This window comes from Gobio gobio (genome assembly GCF_949357685.1).
Source record: "Gobio gobio genome assembly, chromosome: 3".
Taxonomy (NCBI): Eukaryota; Metazoa; Chordata; class Actinopteri; order Cypriniformes; family Gobionidae; genus Gobio; species Gobio gobio.
The window spans coordinates 58148315-58173793 of NC_137099.1; the positions used below are offsets into that span (position 1 = coordinate 58148315).

The 25479-nt window shown below is 42.1% G+C and overlaps 1 protein-coding gene across 1 annotated transcript in view; it reads left to right on the top strand.

Annotated features, from left to right (window-relative positions):
* The window catches only part of LOC307123064 (B-cell receptor CD22-like), a 21725-nt gene extending 10790 nt beyond the window's left edge, over positions 1-10935 (top strand). The window contains exons 6-13 of the mRNA XM_079811452.1: positions 5403-5654; positions 6827-7171; positions 7478-7726; positions 8119-8379; positions 8458-8551; positions 8696-8741; positions 8857-9131; positions 9267-10935. Coding sequence (XP_079667578.1) covers positions 5403-5654; positions 6827-7171; positions 7478-7726; positions 8119-8379; positions 8458-8551; positions 8696-8741; positions 8857-9131; positions 9267-9300 — 1556 coding nt within the window. The 3' untranslated portion in view covers positions 9301-10935. The remainder of the gene's footprint in view (positions 1-5402; positions 5655-6826; positions 7172-7477; positions 7727-8118; positions 8380-8457; positions 8552-8695; positions 8742-8856; positions 9132-9266) is intronic.
* Positions 10936-25479: the final 14544 nt, after the last annotated feature.

Consider the following 25479-nt stretch of genomic DNA (forward strand, 5'->3'; position numbering starts at 1 on the left):
ACCGGGTCGATACCGTGGACCCTCACGCCTCCTCCGATCTGCCTGATGCTGAAAACGGCGTATGGCACGCTGCAAGTGAACGTGAGCAGCATCCCAGGTGGCCTCGCTGCGCCGGAGCCACGCATCTACTGCTGGGAGGTCGGATGGCTCCCCAGCCCACGGGAAGAGGGGAGGCTGGAATCCTAGAACACATTGAAAAGGGGTTAGACCAGTGGCAGGCTTTAACAAAGAATTCTGGGCATACTCCGCCCAGGCCAGGAAGCGACTCCAGTCCTGCTGATTCTGGTGGCAGTAAGTTCTCAGAAATCGAATCAAATCCTGGTTTAGACGTTCAACCTGCCCGTTGGCCTGAGGATGGTAACCAGAAGTTAAACTGACATTGATATTGAGTTTGCAGCACAACTCTCTCCAGACACGGGAGGTAAACTGAGGACCGCGGTCAGAGACAATGTCCTCAGGCAGACCAAAGAGACGGAACACCTGGTTGAGAAGAGCCTCGGCTGTCTGTAAGGCTGTGGGCAGACCAGTCAAAGGTATAAAACGACAGGACTTAGAGAAGCGATCCACCACGGAGAGAATAGTAGTAAACCCCTGGGAAGGAGGTAGATCAGTAACAAAATCCACTGCGATGTGCGACCAGGGACGCTGTGGTACTGGCAGAGGTTGTAACAATCCAGCTGGTTTGAGATGAGAGGATTTCACAGTATTACAAACAGAGCATTGATGAATAAACTTTATGACATCAGACTGGAGTGAAGCCCACCAAAAGCGATTGGAAACTAACTGTATGGTAGCCGCGATACCCGGATGACCAGCGCTGGGGGTGCAGTGAACCCACTGAAGCACACGGTGGCGGAACCCGGGCGGAACAAAGAGACGGTCAACGGGACATTCTGGCGGAGCGGGATGATTACTTAGGGATGCGGTGATTTCAGTGATAATGTCCCATTGAACAGGGGCCACGATGAGAGTAGTGGGAATAATGGGTTCAGGCTTAGATTCCTCACAAGGACCGTCAAACTGTCGGGACAGGGCGTCAGCTTTGCCATTCTGAGAGCCCGGCCTGTAGGTGATCTTAAAGTCAAATCTTGAGAAAAACAGAGACCAACGAGCCTGGCGAGCATTTAAGCGCTTAGCTGACCTGATATACTCTAGATTTCTGTGATCAGTGAGTACCGTAAAAGGCTGATGAGCTCCCTCCAGCCAGTGCCTCCACTCCTCAAAGGCGGTCTTCATGGCCAGAAGTTCGCGATCACCCACGTCATAGTTGCGTTCTGCGGAGTTGAGTTTGCGAGAAAAAAAGGCACATGGAAACATTCTCGCAGGCTTACCACACCGCTGCGACAGGACAGCCCCCACTCCTGTGTTAGACGCATCCACCTCAATGATAAACTCCCTCTCAGGATCCGGGTGACGGAGGATAGGGGCAGAAGTGAATCTCTCCTTGAGCTGATCAAAGGCCGCGGTACAATCCGCTGTCCACTTAAAATGTCTCCCCCCTCCTCGAAGCAAAGATGTGAGCGGAGCTACAATTACACTGAAATTGCGGATAAATCTGCGGTAAAAATTGGCAAAGCCCAGAAAGCGCTGCAGCTCCTTAACAGAGGACGGTTGGGGCCAATTTACCACGGCTTTGACCTTGCTGTCATCCATCAGAACTCCGTCCGCACTGATGATATAGCCCAGAAAGGAGATACGTGTCTGGTGAAACTCACACTTGGAGAGCTTGGCATAGAGCTGGTTATCAATCAGGCGCGTGAGGACCGCACGAACATCCTGGACATGCTCCTCAAGAGAATCAGAAAAAATCAAAATGTCATCAATATAGACAATAATTCTCTGCTGTAACATGTCTCTGAAAACTTCATTTACAAAAGCTTGAAAAACTGAAGGACTGTTAGACAGGCCGAACGGCATTACCCGATATTCATAGTGCCCGGATGTAGTAGAGAACGCAGTTTTCCACTCGTCACCACTCCGTATGCGAATCAGGTTGTATGCGTTCCTTAAGTCCAGCTTGGTAAAGTAGCGGGCAGTACGGAGCATCTCCAGGGCTGCAGGAACTAACGGGAGAGGATAGCGATATTTCACTGTCACTTCATTAAGACCACGATAGTCAATACACGGCCGAAGACCCCCATCCTTCTTCTTGACAAAAAAGAATCCGGCGGAAGCCGGAGATGTAGAGGTAGTGATGAAACCTTTAGCCAGCTGTTCGTCAATGTACGCTCTCATGGTCTCTGTTTCAGGTTGTGACAATGGGTAAACTCTTCCGCGTGGAGGTACAGCTCCAGGCAAAAGCTCAATAGCACAGTCGCCAGCACGGTGAGCAGGAAGATGAGAAGCCTCAGTTTCGCTGAAAGCCAGAGCTAAGTCGTGGTATTCGGGGGGAATTCTCTGAAAATCCACTCCCTTAAGGGAAGCGCTGTGGTGTTCAGTACCTTGGACAACGACCATGCAGTTGATCTGACAGAATGCGGACCACCGGGATATCCTCCCGTCAGACCAGGAAATTTGGGGGTTATGTTTCTCCAGCCACGGAAGCCCCAAGATTATGGGATGCATGGGCGAGTGAATAGTGAATAACTGGATGGTCTCAGAATGCTGTGTCCCGACGTTGAGCATGAGGGGTTGCGTGGTGTATTGCACCTCTCCTGACCCCAGGGGGCGACCATCTAGCGCTTCCACGGTTACACCAGGCTCACATGCGAGGAGAGAAACACAATGAGTTTTGGCGAATGCAAGATCGATGAAGTTTCCAGCAGCACCAGAATCAATCAAGGCTTTCACGTTTAGAGTTTGTCCGTTAAACTTCAAAGAACTCTCCACATAAAATAATTTAGAAGAGGGATTAGAACTCACCGCCGTAGAATTCTTGAGCGCTGGATTAACCGGACATGTGGCCCTCAGATGTCCCGCCTCTCCGCAATACATGCAGAGATGGTTTCGGCGTCTCCTCTCCCGCTCCGCCGTAGAGAGGCGTGTGTAACCAATCTGCATGGGCTCCAACTCCGCGTTGGGGAGAGCACACTCGAAGAAACTGGACCTGAGAGGTGTGCGTCGGGAGCGAATCAAGTTGTCGAGGCGGATAGCGAGCTCCATGATCTGATTCAAGGATTTACCGTCGTCGCGGCATGCCAGCTCTCCCTGGAGATCCGGGTTCAATCCCTTGCGATACAGGAGCTTTAGAGGTTCCTCCTCCCATCCAGTTTGAGCTGCCAGGGTCCGAAACGAGAGTGTGTAGTCTGCTGCGGTAGAATCTCCCTGGCGTAACGTGAGCAGTAGTTCTCCTGGATCCTTTCCTCCCGCTGAATGTTCAAACACCTCTCTAAATTGGGTTAAAAACTCATCATAAGAGGGGAAAGAGAGCTGACCTCCATACCAGAGTGCAGTCGCCCATTCCAGAGCCCGGCCGGTGAGTAGGGAACATATGAAGGAAACACGGCTCGCATCAGTGGAATAGGACTGTGTCTGCTGGTCAAAATACAAGCTGCACTGCAACAAAAATCCCTTACAGGCAGAAGGTGAGCCATCAAATTTCTCGGGAAGGGATAATTTTGGGTGGTTTGAATTGTTACTCACGACGGGTGGAACGGCAGCAGGTGCGGTTGGATTCGGAACTTGATTGTCAGCCGCGCTCGGCGGGGTTAGAGCTCGGACAGATCTCACGAGCTCCTCGGTGAGAGCTGTTAATTTTACCAGCTGTTGCTGATGGGTGATCAGCACCTCGGCTTGAGAGGATACCTCGGAGGCCAGTCGAAGGAAATCTGCTGGATCCTGTTTTGGTGAAGTCTTCTGTGACGAAGAGGCGGAAGCGTTCGGATCCATTTGCAGTAATTTATTAACACAGGTAAGCTAGCAGAGATAGGCAGTCATAAAGATCAAACAAAAGCACACATGAAAGGTAATCCAGGAAGCGTAAATCAAACAAGCATAAGCTAGAGGCAGAGTATAGGTAAATCAAGACTTCACAAATGAACAATGAGCAGAGCAGTCCAGATAAAGGTGAGCTAAGGGTCCACAGGTGATAATGATGCAATGATAATGAGCAGAGGAGGAAGGAGGGGAATTGCAGTTCTAATACGCAGGAGAGAGGGATCTGGTGAAACCAGGAGGAGGCGTTGTAGAGCGTTCCGTGACAATGAGTAACACTAGTAAACTTTAGTAGTAAACTACTTCACAACTGTGATTCTCATTTGTACTACAAGTGAACTTATAAGTATACTAGTAGTTTACTGTTTTAATACGTGTAGCACATTTATTTAGTTTAGGAAAGTAGACTTTGAATTGTTCTCTAAGTAAACTACTAGATTAGTAGTGTTATAGTTTACCTATAAGTGTTCTTTAATATTACTCGATGAAAAGAGTAAACACAAACACAAGCCAATTATTCTTAGAATACTTAAAGTCCCCCTGAAATCATAAGTGAAGTATTTTGTCTTTTAGTGTGAACATGTTAGCCTTAGTGTTATCTGTAAGCTAGTGCGCTCCAAAACAATGACAAACACACATTTAGAAGATATAAACATTCAAAACTCTGTCTCTCACTTCCGCCAATATCGATGATTTTGATGACATCAGATTTTCTGTCCAATCAAATGCTCTCTAGAATCTGAAGCCCCGCCCCCTACATTATAAACAGACGCTGAAGCTGAAATCAGTCACACATTTACTCTTCTCTATGTGGTGAATGGCACATAGTGCACTATATAGGGGATAGGGAACAATTCAGACAGTGCACTATATAGGGGTTAGGGAACGATTCAGACAGTGCACTATATAGGGGATAGGGAACAATTCAGACAGTGCACTATATAGAGGTTAGGGAACAATTCAGACAGTGCACTATATAGGGGTTAGGGAACAATTCAGACAGTGCACTATATAGGGGATAGGGAACAATTCAGACAGTGCACTATATAGGGGATAGGGACCGATTCAGACAGTGCACTATATAGGGGATAGGGAACGATTCAGACAGTGCACTATATAGGGGATAGGGACAGATTCAGACAGTGCACTATATAGGGGATAGGGAATGATTCAGACAGTGCACTGTATAGGGGATAGGGAATGATTCAGACAGTGCACTATATAGGGGATAGGGAATGATTCAGACAGTGCACTATATAGGGGATAGGGACCGATTCAGACAGTGCACTATATAGGGGATAGGGAACGATTCAGACAGTGCACTATCTAGGGGATAGGGAATGATTTAGACAGTGCACTATATAGGGGATAGGGACCGATTCAGACAGTGCACTATATAGGGGATAGGGAACGATTCAGATGTGCTGACAGTGAATCAGTTAATGATGTTGTTGATGTTTATGTTGATGATGATGTTGATGATGATGTTGATGTTGATGATGATGATGTTGTTGTTGTTCTGCTGTCAGACCTGCAGGTGGAGACACATCAGAGTGTGAAAGAGGGAGATTCAGTCACTCTGTCATGTAAGAGCAGCTGCTCTCTGCCTGAACACACAACATTCATCTGGTACAGAAAAACACAGAGATTAACTGAAGGAATTGTGAAAGTGAATCAGCTTCAGCTGCGGTCAGTCAGTCGCTCTGATGCAGGAAACTATCGATGTGCTGTAAGAGGATATGAACATCTGATCTCTCCTGCTGTTTATCTTAAAGTTGAATGTGAGTATAAACTGATTCATTAATATGAAATATTTCACACTTTTTGAATTTCTAAAACCCAACAAGTTATGATAACTCATTTTAATTGAGGAAGCTGTCTTGATCCATTTAAGTATAAAAAACCTTAGATATATTTGTACCTTATTTTGAGTTCACCATGGAAAATCAAGCATTCTGCATTAGTTCAGGCAGGCCATGCCTTTCGTGGAGCTCATGCTAAGGATGGGGAATTTAGAACAGAGCCATATTACCAAATGTAAATTTAGCAAAATATGCCAATAAAAAAGTTGACTAAAAGTTTGTCTAGTTTTAAAAGTTTAAAAAGTTTTTGACTTAAGTGGTCCTGACTGAAGTGACAATGAATCTCCATTGAAATACTTTCAATAGCTGAAACTTCACTGTAATGATAAAAGCCAGTCATTTTAAAAACATGAACTTCTAGGTAGCCATAGCACATGTGCTAATATAGCAGAGAGACGGCATCAACAGTGCAGATTCTGTCTTTTAGTCAAAGCAAATAAAGAAGTCTGAAGTTTTCATCCTGATCACAGACTCTTCTCTTGTTAACCCCCAAAACTCAGACAGCAGAAACCCTTTTAAATCTCAACACAACAACATTAAAAACACTGACACATCTCCCCCTCCATTAATCTTCTGCAAAACACATAAAATAACACTTCCTTTCAGAGTCTGACGCAAAGCATGCTGGGAACTAGAAATATATAACTCATGCAGTTTGAGTTCTGCTTAATATGATCAGTTATTGAGTTCACATAACTTCTTTCTATGAAGTGCAATGATCTTTCAGTAATATTTGATTGAAATGACCTCATTTAATTTAATGCATTTGACTGAGTTTGTGAGGGATGAGCCTGAAGCCTAAATCTGAATTCGGAAAGGCACGGAAAATAAATAGCGCTTCGGAGCCCCTAAAGGGACATGGTTAGGCTGTGGTATTGGTTACAGTAAAGCACATCAGATCTAGTATACATCAAACATAGTATTCAGCTTCAGGCACAAGACAAGACTTATAGACACCAACTGAAATCTCTGATAGTGTGCTGTGAAAAGTGCAGAAGAAGACAAAAGATTTCTGTGTTTGTTGCTGAAAGACTCAAATGTTTCTTTAAACAAAAGCCTCTTTAATTATTTTCCTCATGTCTGTGTTTCAGCGGTTTATGGTCTGTGGGATCAGGGAGTGAATTACAGCCCTTCATATGTTTGTGCATTAAAGGGATCATCAGTGACAATATCCTGCACTGTAACATATCCTCAGAGTTATGAGCTCATAAAAGGTTTCTGGACCAAAACTGTTGATGGAGAATCACCTGATCTGTGTTCAGATCCAGAGAAGAGCGGAAGAGTTCAGTGTTTGAGTGAAGATAAAGATAAACACACTTCCAGTCTCACTTTGACGGCTGTGACAGAAGCTGATAAACTCGTCTACTACTGCAGAATTACAGATGATCAGAAGAAAAGATGGACAGTGATTCCTGGAGCTCGGCTTGATGTCACAGGTAAAACTAGTCAACTCTCAGAAACAGACCACAAAACATTTTTATGATTGAATTTATGAGATTTAACTGGAGGGAATGAGATCAGGACATGATGGAGGTTGGACTCAAACTCAGGTCTCCATGACAACAGCAGCAGAAGTGATGAACTATCATCTGAGCCACTGCAGTGTCAAGAGTTTTATTGTGTAACTGCTGTCAGAAGTGCTTCAGTGTTTCAATATTATCATTTAGTGTTATCACCACAATGCTGATGTGCTGACAGTGAATCTGTTGTTGTTGTTGTTGATGTTGTTGTTTTTCTGTCAGACCTGCAGGTGGAGACACATCAGAGTGTGAAAGAGGGAGATTCAGTCACTCTGACATGTAAGAGCAGCTGCTCTCTGTCTGAACACACAACATTCATCTGGTACAGAAACACACACACATTACCTGATCAAACACTGAATCAGCTTCATCTGCGGTCAGTCAGACGTTCTGATGAAGGAAACTATCAATGTGCTGTAAGAGGAAATGAACATCAGCTGATCTCTCCTGCTGTTCATCTTAATGTTGAATGTGAGTATAAACTAATTCATTAATATTAGAGAAATATTTAACAGATTATTCAGAATTTAGCTCAGGGTTGTTCGATAAATTCAGGCCCAATCATACAGACTGCATGACATTTTAGTTCATTAGACATGATTTATTAATAATATACTAAATGAATGTAAAGTATGAATCTGTGTTTAGTGATCCTTTATATAAATCTTATTCTTGGGTTGATATAAATCTGAAAATGTAATTTTGTTTTATTAATTTTGCACCAGTTCATATGGAGATTTTAACCTTTTTCATCACTATTTTGATCTATACTTACAGTTAAACTTCAGTAATTTAATAATGATTATGGAAGGTCATGGCATTAAAAAATAATTATATTCATGTTTTATATATATTTCCTGCAGATCCTCCAAAGAGCGTGTCAGTGTCGGTCAGTCGGTCTGTAATAGTGGAGGGAGATTCAGTGACTCTGAGCTGCAGCAGTGACTCAAACCCTCCTGCTCTGAACTTCAGCTGGTTTAAGGAGGATCAAACCTCAGCTGTTGGATCTGGACAGAGTTTCAGCATCTCCAGCTTTAACTCCAGTTCCAGTGGACGCTTCTACTGTGAGGCTCAGAATAAATACGGATCTCAGAGATCAGCGTCTGTTTCAGTCACTGTTAACGGTATTTCCTATAAACACACACTCTTTCAGTTTCATCTGTCTCTCGTGTGAAATGATCTTCATGATGATCTTGTTTCAGGGGTTCAGAGAGCGGCTCTGCACACAGTTTCTGGGCTCGTGGCGGGATTGATCTTCATCATCATCATCATCATCATCATCATTGTGTTCATAAAGTGAGTGAATGTTGAGCAGCTCATGCATTCAATTATTTTCAAAAATAAATATAAATGCAAAATTTGTTGAACTTAATAAAAAATATGAAATGTTTCTTACAATAAATAACTTTTCAGTACTTTCTAACAAAAACATTTCTCCAGGAAGAAGAGGAGAGACGGTGGAGCTGAAGTTATCAGACAAAATCAGGCAAGTTTGATAATACCTGAATCTACAATGACATGAATATTATATTTAACTAGAAAATACAAGATTTACAATCTGTTGATATATCTGTGTGATATCTTATTTGATAAAACTACAGCAGGAGGATCGCTCTGGCAGATCAGCAGAAATGGCTTCGACCAATGACGTTCCACTGTATTCACTGGTATCAGCCAATCAGAGGGATGATCTGTACACCAACATTAAAGCAAAGAAACCCGCACGCTCCGGGAGAAAACAAACAGATAAAGACTCTGCAGATGGTGAAGAGGTTCAGTATGCCAGTGTCCATCACTTCAAGAACAAAGACATGAAGAAGAATGAAGAGTACGACTGTCAGAGCATTGAGACGCATCATCCGTCTGACGCCAACAGGTGAGAAACGATTCATCAGAACCCAAATAAAACACATCCAGTGCTTAATCAGAGATCTTGCTTTTGTGTTGTTGAGAGGATGGATTGTCACCTCCTGAAACACCACATGAACATGTTTATGTAATTTCTCCTCAGACCTGAGGATGCGATCTACAGCGCTGTCAAGTAAAGAGCATGTGTTCAGAGCCGCTTCCTGTTGATGCTGACGGGAGACCAGGATTTGAGTCCAGCCCAGGTCATGTTCCCATCTCCCGCTCCTCATGATTTCACTGATTTACACATTTATGGGACTGTTTTACTGTTGAGACATGAATGGATTTCGCTTTATAATCAGACACACACACACACACACACACACACACACACACACACACACACACGAACGCACTGATACCTGTGATAGTCAAAGGTGTTTTAGCTCTCGTTTTTTACAGTCAATGTACATTCACCTAAAGGATTATTAGGAACACATACTAATACTGTGTTTGACCCCCTTTCGCCTTCAGAACTGCCTTAATTCTACGTGGCATTGATTCAACAAGGTGCTGAAAGCATTCTTTAGAAATGTTGGCCCATATTGATAGGATAGCATCTTGCAGTTGATGGAGATTTGTGGGATGCACATCCAGGGCACGAAGCTTCCGTTCCACCACATCCCAAAGATGCTCTATTGGGTTGAGATCTGGTGACTGTGGGGGCCATTTTAGTACAGTGAACTCATTGCCATGTTCAAGAAACCAATTTGAAATGATTCGAGCTTTGTGACATTGGTGCATTATCCTGCTGGAAGTAGCCAGAGGATGTGGACATGGTGGTCATAAAGGGATGAACATGGTCAGAAACAATGCTCAGGTAGGCCGTGGCATTTAAACAATGCCCAATTGGCACTAAGGGGCCTAAAGTGTGTCAAGAAAACATCCCCCACACCATTACACCACCACCACCAGCCGGCACAGTGGTAACAAGGCATGATGGATCCATGTTCTCATTCTGTTTACGCCAAATTCTGACTCTACCATCTGAATGTCTCAACAGAAATCGAGATTCAGACCAGGCAACATTTTTCCAGTCTTCAACTGTCCAATTTTGGTGAGCTTGTGCAAATTGTAGCCTCTTTTTCCTATTTGTAGTGGAGATGAGTGGTACCCGGTGGGGTCTTCTGCTGTTGTAGCCCATCCGCCTCAAGGTTGTGTGTGTTGTGGCTTCACAAATGCTTTGCTGCATACCTCGGTTGTAACGAGTGGTTATTTCAGTCAAAGTTGCTCTTCTATCAGCTTGAATCAGTCGGCCCATTCTCCTCTGACCTCTCGCATCAACAAGGCATTTTCGCCCACAGGACTGCCGCATACTGGATGTTTTTCCCTTTTCACACCATTCTTTGTAAACCCTAGAAATGGTTGTGCGTGAAAATCCCAGTAACTGAGCAGATTGTGAAATATTCAGACCAGCCCGTCTGGCACCAACAACCATGCCACGCTCAAAATTGCTTAAATCACCTTTCTTTCCAATTCTGACATTAGGTTTGGAGTTGAGGAGATTGCCTTGACCAGGACCACACCCCTAAATCTTAGTTTTATTATGACATCATTGTCATAACAATTTAGCACATTTTAAACCAAACTCTCATTACTGTACATTACTGTGCTGGGTATTTTATTTTTCTTAATATTTTTCATTAATACTGTAATACTTTTTTGCAATGATGTTGTTAAATTTAAAGCTACACTGTTTACCATGTACATGTTTTGTTCAAATTTAACAAAATTAAAATAATGAGTATATAATAAAACCATCTTTCAAACCATGTTTGCCTTGTTTAAATCACTGTGGTAAGTTATTATTAATATTTCAGAGCTGTCAGGAAAATTCCAATCTTTAAACCAGTCACTACTTTGGTCTATTTGCCTTTAAATAGCCTAGCCAAATTATAATAATCCTCAGCTACCTGCTCATAAGACATATTTTTCAGATATGAGTTTTTATTTGGTTATTGAGAGTTTTGATGTCATTAGTGACATTTGCATAAGGCGATCACTTGTTACCCTGGGCACATCAGTAATTACCAAAACAATGTTCCCCTGCACAGTGTTGCCAACTATTTTCAGTGGAAAGCAGCTCAATATGAAACCCTCCTGCTCATACTTAAACCTGGTATAATGGAGGAACATTTCTGCGATCTGGCGCCACCTACAGGATCACTAATATTGTTTGAGTGTGAGTTGATCTCACAGGAGTTTATAATGTTTAGTGTTCAATGCATTCTGATCATTTCTGATTAAACTGAGTCTCTTGCTGTAGAATCACAACAATAATCAAACAGCAATTAATAACAAATGTCACCCATAAAAGTCAGACATGAGATCAGTGAATTAAGCCACAACATGATGATTATATTTAGGGATGCACCGATACCAGTACTCGGGTGTCGGTCCGATACTGTTGTCAAGTACTCGTACTCGTAAAACTACCCCGATACAACCGCACCCGATACCACTTTATGGCAATGCATCTTAGGATGCGGAGCCACGCGGAAAGTTACATAATTCGGCGTGCACACCGCGGTGCCAAGTGCAAAGGGGTCTCGCGCTCTCAAAGCGAGCGCTAATGCGGACGCGGCGAGTATAAACCAAGCTTAACCGCGTGAGGCAGATACCTCTCGGTAGTGACTGCTGAAAGTGAAAAGCTGTTTAGTAGGGATGTGCGCAATGGCTAGCCTAACCCGGGTAGTATAACAAAGCTAAGCAAGCTTAATTGTTATACTAGCTTGACATGACATAAAAGAAAAGTTTTGTGTAAGCTTTCAAAGTCCATCCTTCACCCGAGTGTAGATTTATCTGAAGCCTACGCGAGCGCCAGAGAAAACCGACGCATGCAAAACCTGAGGTAAAATTACTTAAAATTGTTTTGCTGCAGATATACACTTTTCAAAATAATATATAAATTTCAATATATAATATTAACATGACAGTAATTTAAACATGGCCTTTGTAAAAAAAATATATTTAAAGCAAAACCTTAAATGTGCCAAAAAAATATGTAAACAACTAGTATTTTCCAAGTCGTCTTGCAGCAGCACTAATGTTTAATCGACCTGTCTCGCACATCCCTAGCTCAGTGTCACAGATTATAGGTGAAAACAGAAACAGGCTCATAGCTGATAATGGAGAGAATTTTCTTTTCATCAAAAAGAACCAGCCTCTCACTTTTCCGAAAAGGGCTGTATGAATATGATAGCATATAAATATAAAAATTGAATTCAGTTGTTCTGCTACTATGTTGTGTGCTACTGGAATCCATTGAATGTTACCGGTTACATTTATGTGAAATGGGCAGCAGTGCCATGTTTGTTTAGGAAAACACCAAGTTGAATGTTAAAATGTCAGCAATAGCATCAATTTGTGTATTTACCTTGTTACAGTCAGAAAATGAAAAACATCTGATGAAAATAAAACATTGTTAGAAGAACTGTAATGGTATTATTAAGTACTCGTATCAGTACTCGGTATCGGCAAGTACCCAAATGTAAGTACTTGTAAAATTCAATAAGCCAACATCAACTGATCACACTTTCTCTTGCTGTTTATGTCATAACAAACAGCCAGACAAAACATAATGTTAAAAAGTCAAGGGTCAAGAGCCCAACTAAAGCAAACACTTATTACCATTATGGTCGAATCCATCAATCGAAACTATTATTTTCAATAAATCATCAACATCTAAACCTCTGTTAATTCTCAATAAGAGTCTGGTTAGTAATGTGTGAAGCTGGTAATGCTGTTTGTGGAGTTGTTTAATCCTCCTCTGCTGAGATCTTCAGAGATTTAATGTCTTATTTTATCTTCAGTTGATTTCATCTAAGGCTGTGTCTGAAGTCAGTTGTAGTTCTTGTTTCTCTTTCCTTCAGAAGATTCTGCTTGTTAAAATCAGGTGTTCAAAAATATTAAATCTTCACTCAATTAATCACTTAATTATCTCATTTATGGCTAACCCATGTGGGACCTCCATGAAAACTGAGGACAAAACTGACTGGACCCCAGTTAGACAGCCCAGGTCAAACCCATCTGGGCCACACATGACTGTGCTGGCTGGGCAGTCACGAGTCACAACATGACCTGATCAGTGTCTCAAGTTGTCCACCACAGGGCAGCAGAGACTTGGAATGTGAACCTGTTTTGTTACAAACACCTGGATCTGCTAAGTAGCTCAGTTTTTCAACCAGGGGGTAGAATTAATTAGTGAAATCAGCTGACTGAGTTCATGAGTGGAATAGAAATATGGCAGGACTTTTACTTTTTTACTTTTACTGACCCCTGGACTTTCCACCTCTGCTTTTAATTTAGCTGCTTTTTACCAGGGGTTATGGAACACTGCTCTGAGGATTAGAGCAGCTTTTGTGCTGGAAAGTGCTCCGACTGGGGACTCCATCGTTCTACTGGGGGACTTCAACGCCCACGTGGGCAATGACAGTGACACCTGGAGGGGCGTGATTGGGAGGAACGGCCCCCCTGATCTGAACCCGAGTGGTGTTCAGTTATTGGACTTCTGTGCTAGTTACGGTTTTTCCATAACGAACACCATGTTCAGGCATAAGAGTGTCCATCAGTGCACATGGCACCGGGACACTCTAGGTCGTAGGTCAATGATCGACTTTGTGGTCGTTTCATCTGACCTGCGGCCGTATGTCTTGGACACTCGGGTGAAGAGAGGGGCGGAGCTGTCAACTGATCACCACCTGGTGGTGAGTTGGATCCGATGGCGGGGGAGGAAGCTGGACAGACCCGGCAGACCCAAACGTACTGTAAGGGTCTGCTGGGAACGTTTGGCCGAGCCCCCTGTCAGAGAGATCTTCAACTCCCACTTCCGGCAGAACTTCGACCGGATCCCGAGGGAGGCTGGAGATATTGAGTCCGAATGGACCATGTTCTCCACCTCCATTGTCAAAGCGGCCGCTCGGAGCTGTGGCCGTAAGGTCTCCGGTGCATGTCGAGGCGGCAATCCCCGAACCCGGTGGTGGACACCGGAAGTAAGGGATGCCGTCAAGCTGAAGAAGGAGTCCTATCGGGCCTGGTTGGCTTGTGGGACTCCTGAGGCAGCTGACATGTACCGGCAGGCTAAGCGGGCTGCAGCCCGGGTGGTTGTGGAGGCAAAAACTCGGGCCTGGGAGGAGTTCGGTGAGGCCATGGAAAAGGACTATCGGTCGGCCTCGAAGAGATTCTGGCAAACCGTCCGGCGCCTCTGGAGGGGGAAGCAGTGCCCTACCAACGCTGTTTACAGTGGCGATGGGCGGCTGTTGACCTCAACTGGGGATGTCGTCAGACGGTGGAAGGAATACTTCGAGGATCTCATCAATTCCGCCATCACGCCTTCCATTGAGGAAGCAGAGGCTGGGGGCTCAGAGGAGGACTCGTCCATCACCCAAGCTGAAGTCACAGAGGTGGTCAAGAAACTCCTCGGTGGCAAGGCACCGGGGGTGGATGAGATCCGCCCTGAGTACCTCAAGTCTCTGGATGTTGTGGGGCTGTCTTGGCCTACACGCCTCTGCAGCATCGCGTGGCAGTCAGGGACAGTGCCTCTGGGATGGCAGACCGGGGTGGTGGTCACTCTTTTTAAGAAGGGGGACCGGAGGGTGTGTTCCAACTACAGGGGGATCACACTTCTCAGCCTCCCCGGGAAAGTCTATGCCAGGGTACTGGAGAGGAGAATACGGCCGATAGTAGAACCTCGGATTCAGGAGGAACAGTCTGGTTTTCGTCCGGGCCGTGGTACACTGGACCAGCTCTATACCCTCTACAGGGTGCTGGAGGGTTCATGGGAGTTTGCCCAACCAATCCACATGTGTTTTGTGGATTTGGAGAAGGCATTCGACTGTGTCCCTCGCGGCGTCCTGTGGAGGGTGCTCGGGGAGTATGGGGTCCGGGGTCCTTTGCTAACGGCTGTCCGGTCCCTGTACGACCAAAGCAGGAGTTTGGTCCGCATTGCCGGCAGTAAGTCAGACTTGTTCCCGGTGCATGTTGGACTCCGGCAGGGCTGCCCTTTGTCGCCGGTTCTGTTCATAATTTTTATGGACAGAATTTCGAGGCGCAGCCAGGGGCCGGAGGGTGTCAGGTTTGGGGACCACGCGGTTTCGTCTCTGCTCTTTGCGGATGACGTTGTCGTGTTGGCCCCTTCTAACCAGGATCTTCAGCATGCACTGGGACGGTTTGCAGCCGAGTGTGAAGCGGCTGGGATGAGGATCAGCACCTCCAAATCCGAGGCCATGGTCCTCAGTCGGAAAAGGGTGGTTTGCCCTCTTCAGGTTGGCGGAGAGTTCCTGCCTCAAGTGGAGGAGTTCAAGTATCTAGGGGTCTTGTTCACGAGTGAGGGGAGGATGGAACGGGAGATTGACAGACGGATCGGTGCAGCTTCTGCAGTAATGCGGTCGATGTACCGGTCTGTTGTGGTGAAGAAAGAGCTAAGCCGTAAGGCGAAGCTCTCGATTTACCGGTCAATCTACGTTCCTACTCTCACCAATGGTCATGAGCTTTGGGTCATGACCGAAAGGACAAGATCCCGGATACAGGCGGCCGAAATGAGCTTTCTCCGCAGGGTGGCTCGGCGCTCCCTTAGAGATAGGGTGAGAAGCTCAGTCACTCGGGAGGAACTCGGAGTAGAGCCGCTGCTCCTCCACATCGATAGGGGTCAGCTGAGGTGGCTCGGGCATCTGTTCCAGATGCCTCCTGAACGCCTTCCCGGGAAGGTGTTTCAGGCATGTCCAAACGGGAGGAGGCCCCGGGGAAGACCAAGGACACGCTGGAGGGACTATGTCTTCCGGCTGGCCTGGGAACGCCTCGGTGTCCCCCCGGAAGAGCTAGAGGAAGTGTCTAGGGAGAGGGAAGTCTGGGCATCTCTGCTTAGACTGCTTCCCCCGCGACCTGGCCCTGGATAAAGCGGAAGAAGATGGATGGATGGATGGATTGTGCTATTAATCCCGCATTGTGGTATCAAACATATACAGTGTAAAACAATGTGGTGTTAGAATGTTACAGCTAGATACATAGCTCTTACGGTTCGCAGGTCTGTGGATTCTGTGTCCTGTTGTTTGTGTGTGTGTGTGTCTGTGGCTGTCACGTGTTGTGGGGTAACTCACGATCGCTGATTAGCGATCAGCTGCAGCTGCGGCTCGTCAGCGCTGCTATATATTGTCTCTTTGTTTGTTCGGTAATTATCAGATTGTTCCTTTTGCTCATGCTGTGTTCCTTGCAGTGATACTTAGCAACTGACAGCCAATCGTGTGCCTTATATTAATTTACTTTGGACAAACACGGAAACACTGTGCGTTATATAAATATATATATATATATATATATATATATATATATATATATATATATATATATATATATATATATATATATATATATATATATACAGTAGTTTCAGTGTTTAATGTTGTCAGCGGCAATGGAAAACGCGTCAATTGGAGCGAATAAGAGACAATTTGATTCTTAGCTTTATAGTGCGAAAAGTTGATAGAAAAAAGTTGTTAGTAAACTTGTCAGTGTAGGTGCATTCATGCCATGGCTTACTTACCATAATTATGAGATTTCAACTTGTAAAAAAACGTCCTCACGTCCTCTTAGAGCTCGTAATTACAACTTTTCTGAGAACCCCTACTTGTACCATATGACCTCTGTACTACCTGACCTCTGCATATTAATTTAGGCATTGATTGTGTCACGACGTGAACAGCTCCAAGTAAAATGTCACATGTCATCATCTCCAAATTACAGTAATTTAACGTGTAACATGAAGAGGCAGAATGCTAGAGCAGGTCATGTGCAGCGCTCGTCCAATTAATGACACTGACACCACAAATATGCAAATAAGAATGTTAACCCAGGGAAATGTACACTGTGAAATGACAAATACCCAACCCAGGAATAATTATTAACCCCGGGTACAGTATGAGCAGTGTGAAGCGTGAAGCAAGATTCTGTTTACACAGGGTTTAGGATGACTGTTCAAGTGTAAAAAACCCTAGTGTGTGTGGACAATTTTTTTTATTTTTTAAAACCCCTTAAGCTGTATGAGGACGTGCCCGGTTTGAAGCGCTATTTTTAGCACGAGTGTAATGTTTGTTAATAGATTTAACGTAAAAAAACATCATTAATCTTGACAAACTATATATCATTCTAAAGGTCTAAACCTCAAGCATCGAGGACAGACCACTGTTTTTCAATGAAAAGCTTATAACGGCTGTATTTTTGCACTAATGTAAGCAATACACATCAAAGCAAGTATAAATAAAAACAGAGCACATACCAGTAGTGTCCTAATTACGAGCCACACACGCATCCACTCCTAAAAGTTCCAGAATGAATGGAAAGGTGAGGGTCCACTGAATAACATCCCATAGAGCATTTTAATCCAACGAAACAATAACGGTGTAATATTGATGGTTAATCCTTTGTTTACATCGCATTTCTGCGGAGCGAAGTATCATACTAGACTGTTATGCAATAAAATAATGAACCAAAAACAGTCTCCCGGTAGCATAAAGTGGCATGGGTTTATAGCTTAGAATGTTACGAACATAATAAATCCACTCGAACTCAAAAACATGCAAAGATAGCCGGGATCTAGTCAAAAGTGTCCAACCATAGCACTCGGTTTAGCTGATGTCATGATGTGCTCATCCAATGATAATGTCTGTTTATCTGGAGCCAATAAAAGCATTGAATCGTCATGACTGACAGAAAATGTAGCCAATGAGCACACGATTCCAACGACACCTGGCATGTTTATATTTGTCACATGGGCGTGATTATTTATTCATTTGAATCTGGCGCTCTCTCCCACGAGAAGCTGCGACTGTCTGTGACACACCTCCCCCTGTCATTTGACAGCTAAGAGCTAACGGGCTAGTAAACAGACGGTCTCTTTGTAGTAACTGTTTGCTAATCTTACTAACTGGACGGAATTTATTATCCAATGGATCGTCAAAAGAAGTTTTTATTGTGCTGAGGATGTTTTATTTGAGCTCACTCGAAGCAGCGATGTGGAAAACATTGAGGAGAGTGAAGACAGCGATGACGGTGATATGCTTGTCGAGCTTGGAGCTGATCCAATAATATACCGGTGAGTTGCTATGTGTAGTTGTTTATGTATATTGAGAATGTGTGTGAGAATGTATTTATTTTATTTATTCTGTGTGCTAGAAAAAATGCAATATACCAGTATGCATTATACATATGCTGATATTTTGCATTTTTCCTAGCACACATGCATATGTATATGCACACACATATATAACATGTAATTGTTTTGTTGTATATATATATATATATATATATATATATATATATATATATATATATATATATATATATATATATATATATATATATATATATATATATATATTGAGACTGTATTTATTTTATGTTTTTCTGTGTGCTAGAAAAATTGCAATATACCAGTATAGATTATACATATACTGATATTTAGCATTTTTTCTAGTACACACAGAAAAAAAAAAAAAAAAAAAAAAAAAATATATATATATATATATATATATATATAAAATGCATTTTTTCCCCTGTGCTACAAAAAACAAATTGACGAAAAAAGAAAAGTTCTGGACGGCCGACCATCTGTGTGATTGTTCATTTTATGTCTGGCCATCAATATGAATGCTCACTGTATCACCGGCCATTAGATTGATTGTAGGACTGTGTGCGAATGTATGGGCCGTCGTCAATATGAATGCTCACTGTATAGCCGGCCGTTAGATTGATGTTTGGGCTGTGTGCGAATGTATGGGCCGCCGTCAATATGAATGCTCACTGTATAGCCGGCCGTTAGATTGATGCTTGGGCTGTGTGCGAATGTATAGGTGTCCATCAATATGAATGCTGTCTAACCGACTGCCCATCAGTTTCATTGTTCATGGGATGGCCTGTAATTAGAGTGAATGATGACAGTGTGATTGTTGATTGAATGGGCAAACTATACAGAAATAGTACATGCAGTGCTAATTCTCTTTCCTTTCCTTGCCATTCTACAGGCATCAGGTTGAGTCTTCAGATGAGCTATGGCATCCAAGCACCAGCCAACCAGCAGAAAAGAGAAGAAAGCTTTCAGATTCTTCAAGATCTGCACTTGCTGTTGTAGACCTGAATCGGCCAGTAAAAGGCAGGTAAATGTTTTTTTTTTTACATTTGCAAATTGTGTGTGTTTTTATAGCTATATATTTATATTATATTGTTATTTATATTACTAGTTATATTTATAGTTATTATACTTATATTACTTGTTGTATTTTCAGTTGCAAAGAAGTTTAGCTCTTTTTTATTAATATTTCATTTTTATTATATTTTTATAAGTTCTGTTGTACAAATAAATCACTTATACAAAGTCTTATGGTTCTTTCTATTATTTTATAGTTGAAAAAGCATTCAAGCATCATATATGATGGCTAAAACAGCTTGCAGTACACTTCATAACATTAGGTTATCAAGTCTCCTGTAGGTTTCTTGGCACCTGGACATATTCTTAGAAAAAAGCATGCAGGAACCCCATTTTTCATGATATCTTCGTCAAATTTTAAATATAAACTGATGAGACTTGTGCCTTTCAATTCATTAACTAACTGGATTCCTCCAGGCTTATTTTCTTATATTTTTACATCAAATAATAAAGTGTTCATTGTAGCACAAATCATCTTCAAGACACTTCAACTTCTATAACTGTTTGTCTTTCTAAGTTTTTTTCTACTTTAATGTTTGGGTAATAAACTCTAAACTGTCTTCTTTTTAAAGATGTCTAAATTGTGCATGTAGTGCAAATTGTTCAGCAACTGCAATTGTTTTAGTTGGGAGATGTCATTTCTGGGGATGTGCCTCAAGCAGGCGGAGGGAGAAATGGAACAGACATAGTCTTGGAAAAAAGCTTGCAGGAACCACATTTTTCATTATATCTTCCTCAAACTTGAACTATAAACTGATAAGTCGTGTGGCTTTCAATCCATAACTGAACTGGATTCCTCCAGGTCTATTTTCATATATTTTTACATGAAATAATAAAACATTCTATGTAGTGCAAATAATTTTTGAGGCATTTCAACTATTATAATTTTTTATCTGTTTGAGAATTATCAACTCTGATTGCTTTTTATTAGAGTCCCAAGTGTCTTCTTTCCAAAGATACCTTAATTGTGCCTGTAGCACACTGTTCTCAGGAGCTATAATTGTTTTAATTCAGGTAGGTCGTTTTCAGCTGTGAGCCCCAAAGTGGGGGTGCAGCTTAACGGGTTAAATCTCATGAAAGTTGAGACTTATTTGCATAGAGACAGGAAATTTTTTTATTTACACCCCCTGCACAGCAAAATCCCCAGTGTTAAATTAACACTCCTCAGTGTACATATGTGTCCACACTACAGGGTGTTAAAAGTAACACTTAAGAAGTGTTAAAGTTAATGAGATAATTAAGTGATTAATTAAGTCATGATTGACCATTAGTGATGAGAAACACAAGAACTACAATTGACTTCAGCCACAGTTTTAGATGAAATCAACTGAAGATAAAAGAAGACATTAAATCTCTGAAGATCTCAGCAGAGGAGGATTAAACAACTCCACAAACAGCATTACCAGCTTCACACATTACTAACCAGACTGACTTTATTTCTGTCAGACGTCTACAGAAGCTCTTACTGAGAATTACTTTCTTGTTTATTTTGTGTTGAAACTGTTTTAATGTCACCATCATGGTGATCAGTGTTTTCTTTAGTTGGGCAGTTTGATGACATTTTAATGTTAGTGTTTCTCTGACTGCTGTAACTGAGTTTGCTATGGCAAGAAAAGCAAGAGTAAACACAATCAGATGCTGTTGACTGCTCAGTGATAAGAATATGATCATTGTATAGTGATTTAAATTATTGATTGACTTTGTTTTTACTGTGCTTCCAGGAAAGATCCAGATTGGTTTTAATCAATAAAGCTGAATGTGTTTTTAGGCAGATTGTACACAAATCACTTCTAACTCCTGCGAGAGTAACTCACACACAGACATAAAGAATCAGCCTATGAATCTCAACAATGGTGACATGCTTTATGCCGCAATGCATTCTGGGAGCCATGGATGAGTTTTGCATGATGCACCCAGAATGCATTGCGGCATGAAGCATGTCACCATTGTTGAGATTCATAGGCTGATTCTTGATGTCTGTGTGTGAGTTAATCTCGCAGGAGTTAGAAGTGCTTATTGTGTGATGTGTTATTAAACCGGAAAACAAGACTTATGTACATGTTTTAAACATTGATCAGTTTATCTGATGAAAACACTGCTGGATCTCCTGCTGTAGAGTCACAATGCTACTATAATCAATGACTCTCAGGAGATCAGCAAATAAGGCACTATATGATGATAACAACTGTATCACCAACAACAAGCCAACATCATCTGTCATCAACATGTCATCATCAATTTTCTCTTACTGTTCTCACTGTAACAATCAGTTACAGCAGCCAGAGAGAAAAAATGCTGACAAGTCAAGGGTCAAGAGCCCAACTAAAGCAACACCGATCACCATAATGGTGGCGTCAAACAAAACTATTATTTTCAATAAATCATCAACATCTGAATCTCAGTAAGAGCTTCTGTAGTCGTCTGACAGAAATAAAGTCAGTCTGGTTAGTAATGTGTGAAGCTGGTAATGCTGTTTGTGGAGTTGTTTAATCCTCCTCTGCTGAGATCTTCAGAGATTTAATATGTTCTTTTATCTTCAGTTGATTTCATCTAAAGCTGTGGCTGAAGTCAGTTGTAGTTCTTGTGTTTCTCATCACTAATGGTCAATCATAACTTAATTAATCACTTAATTATCTCATTAACTTTAACACTTCTTAAGTGTTACTTTTAACACCCTGTAGTGTGGACACATATGTACACTGAGGAGTGTTAATTTAACACTGGGGATTTTGCTGTGTGCTTAATACGTCTGTTCAGTCTTCAATCTCACCATTTGCACTTTGAGTACTAGTGAAGAAAGCCACTGCGAACAAGGTATGACAGTTTTTGATGAGCTTGTAAAAAAAGGGAAGAATTTGATTGCTTTTGGGACAAAATGTTGTGAGTTGGTCACTTCTTACATGACCCACACTACACACAGGACCTTAGTGGACCCTTATATCACAGGGCCCGTGGAAATTGATTAATTTAAAGTATGCAAACATGTAGATATTTAATTGTATGATGAATATGATTTGGTGGTAGGGCATCTGGGAAATTTAAGAAGCTGTAAAGCCCTCATTCATTGTTAGTGCTTGAGTCCAGATAATAATCAGCGATACTGTCTACACTGGACGTGGCGCGAAGCGTCAATCGCGTCGATCTTCAACAGTAAACTGAGACCCAGTTTTATCATCTGACATGAAGGACAAATGGTTTTGCAATGGTCATGTTGTCACGTTAGTGTACACAGTCTCCAGCTGGACAGACTGACAGACTGTTGGAACACTAAAGACACAATAATCTGATGTTGCAAAAAGAAAAGACAAATGTCCATAGTCCATAGACATAGTCCAGTGCAAAAGGCTTAAGCTTTCTTGAGACTAATTGTTAACATGCATGAGAAATGTGACCACAGTTCGGCAGTGCAACACCTTCCATTTCACCCTGATCTTATCATTCATTTGGGTGTTGGTGAGTCACTAAAACCCCAGCAAGCAATAGCCATCATTTCACAGTCTCAGTTAACTATAGGCTCGATATAGTCCGGCTATGAGTTACCCAGTTCTAGAAAAATAACCTTTGCATTTAGTTGCATTTAGTAATTTGTGTCTAAATATTTTGCAAGATGTGTTATATTCCATCATGCAAGCAAACTCAACAGTGATTGCAAGGTGTTTGGTTTCATTTCTTTGACATGTCCATGTTCTAGATGACCTTCACGTTCTAGATGACCCTATTCTTAGGCTATGGTTAGACATCAATTCAATTTTCACTGACAGCCCAAATTTTGCCTCGTTTTAGCCTAGACGTCAGGGCTGTGTTTGGACGGCTATTAGACATCTTTTAAACGCAGAATTGCTGCTGGGACTGTTTCTGAGCATCACTTAAGAATTGTTCTTTTTGCACTAACCAAAAACTAAAACTATTTTCAGAAGCTTTATTGCTAGTTTTGGAGTGTATGAAATGGCTGTGTATTTATGTTTATTTATAGAGCTGTGATGGTTCCCCTGGTGGTGAGCGCCAGAATGACTCTTCCTCACCAATCAGAAACATTCTCAGCAAGTCAATCATTTTCACTGACATTGGGTTGGTCGACATGCAGAAGGCGGGGCTTTGGTGAGAGAGGGCATGTGGTTAAAGTGCCTTTAAATGGTGCGTGTGTTCGCTTTTTCACAGTTCTGTGTCTGCGTGAACATTTATGCTTTTCTGCAACACCCTTCTGCAGGACTTTTTACACAGTGTCCTCTCTCCAGCAACAAGTGACAGATATTATTCAGCTGCATTTACACATAACTCATACGTTACCATTTATCTTCTATGTGTTGCAGGAGTTTTTGGTGAAAAGTGGGATGTGATTTATGAAACTAAATCAATATGTGCTCTCAAAGGATCCTCAGTGAACATGTCATGCACATACAGATACAGATTTAGGACCTGTTTAGAAAGATTTGTGTCCTCCAGCCTTTCAGGTTCAGGCTCTACAGCTGGTGCTGGAGAAAGAAACGGTCAATCTGACATGTAGAACGACCTGCAATCTGACAGACAGATTCATCTGGTACAAAAATGGACAGGCTTTAAACTTCCACAGCGCCATCCTGCAGCTTCAGCCCGTGCGCAGTGATTCTGGCAGTTACAGCTGTGCCGTCAGAGGACATGAACATCTGCCCTCTCCTGCTGTCACCATCAGTGTAGAGTGTGAGTAGGTCTATGTCTGTAAACAAAAGCAGTTCAGTGTTAGGAGAGTGCACAGCAAAATCCCCAGTGTTAAATTAACACTACTCAGTGTACATATGTGTCCACACTACAGGGTGTTAAAAGTAACACTTAAGAAGTGTTAAAGTTAATGAGATAATTAAGTGATTAATTAAGTAATGATTGACCATTAGTGATGAGAAACACAAGAACTACAACTTCAGCCACAGCTTTAGATGAAATCAACTGAAGATAAAAGAAGACATTAAATCTCTGAAGATCTCAGCAGAGGAGGATTAAACAACTCCACAAACAGCATTACCAGCTTCACACATTACTAACCAGACTGACTTTATTTCTGTCAGACGTCTACAGAAGCTCTTATTGAGAATAACTTTTTTGTTTATTTTGTGTTGAAACTTTTTTGTGTTGAAACCATCATGGTGATCAGTGTTTTCTTTGGTTGGGCAGTTTGATGACATTTTAATGTTAGTGTTTCTCTGGCTGCTGTAACTGAGTTTGCAATGGCAAGAAAAGCAAGAGTAAACACAATCAGATGCTGTTGACTGCTCAGTGATAAGAATATGATCATTGTATAGTGATTTAAATCACTGATTAACTTTGTTTTTACTGTGATTCCAGGAAAGATCCAGATCGGTTTTATTCAATAAAGCTGAATATGTTTTAAAGCAGATTGTACACTAATCACTTCTAACTCCTGCGAGAGTAACTCACACACAGACATCAAGAATCAGCCTATGAATCTCAACAATGGTGACATGCTTCATGCCGCAATGCATTCTGGGAGCCATGGATGAGTTTTGCATGATGCACCCAGAATGCATTGCAGCATGAAGCATGTCACCATTGTTGAGATTCATAGGCTGATTCTTCATGTCTATGTGTGAGTAAACCTCGCAGGAGTTAGAAGTGCTTATTGTGTAATGTGTTATTAAACCAGAAAACAAGATTTATGTACGTTTTAAACATTGATCAGTTTATCTGTTAAAATGCTGCTGGATCTCCTGCTGTAGAGTCACTAGGCTACTATAATCAACGACTCTCAGGAGATCAGCAAATAAGGCACCATATGATGATAACAATTGTATCACCAACAACAAGCCAACATCATCTGTCATCAACTTGTCATCATCAATTTTCTCTTGCTATTCTCACTGTAACAAACAGTTACAGCAGACAGAAAGAAAAAATGCTGATAAGTCAAGGGTCAAGAGCCCAACTAAAGCAACACTGATCACCATAATGGTGGCGTCAAACAAAACTATTATTTTCAATAAATCATCAACATCTAAACCTCAGTAAGAGCTTCTGTAGTCGTCTGACAGAAATAAAGTCAGTCTGGTTAGTAATGTGTGAAGCTGGTAATGCTGTTTGTGGAGTTGTTTAATCCTCCTCTGCTGAGATCTTCAGAGATTTAATGTCTTCT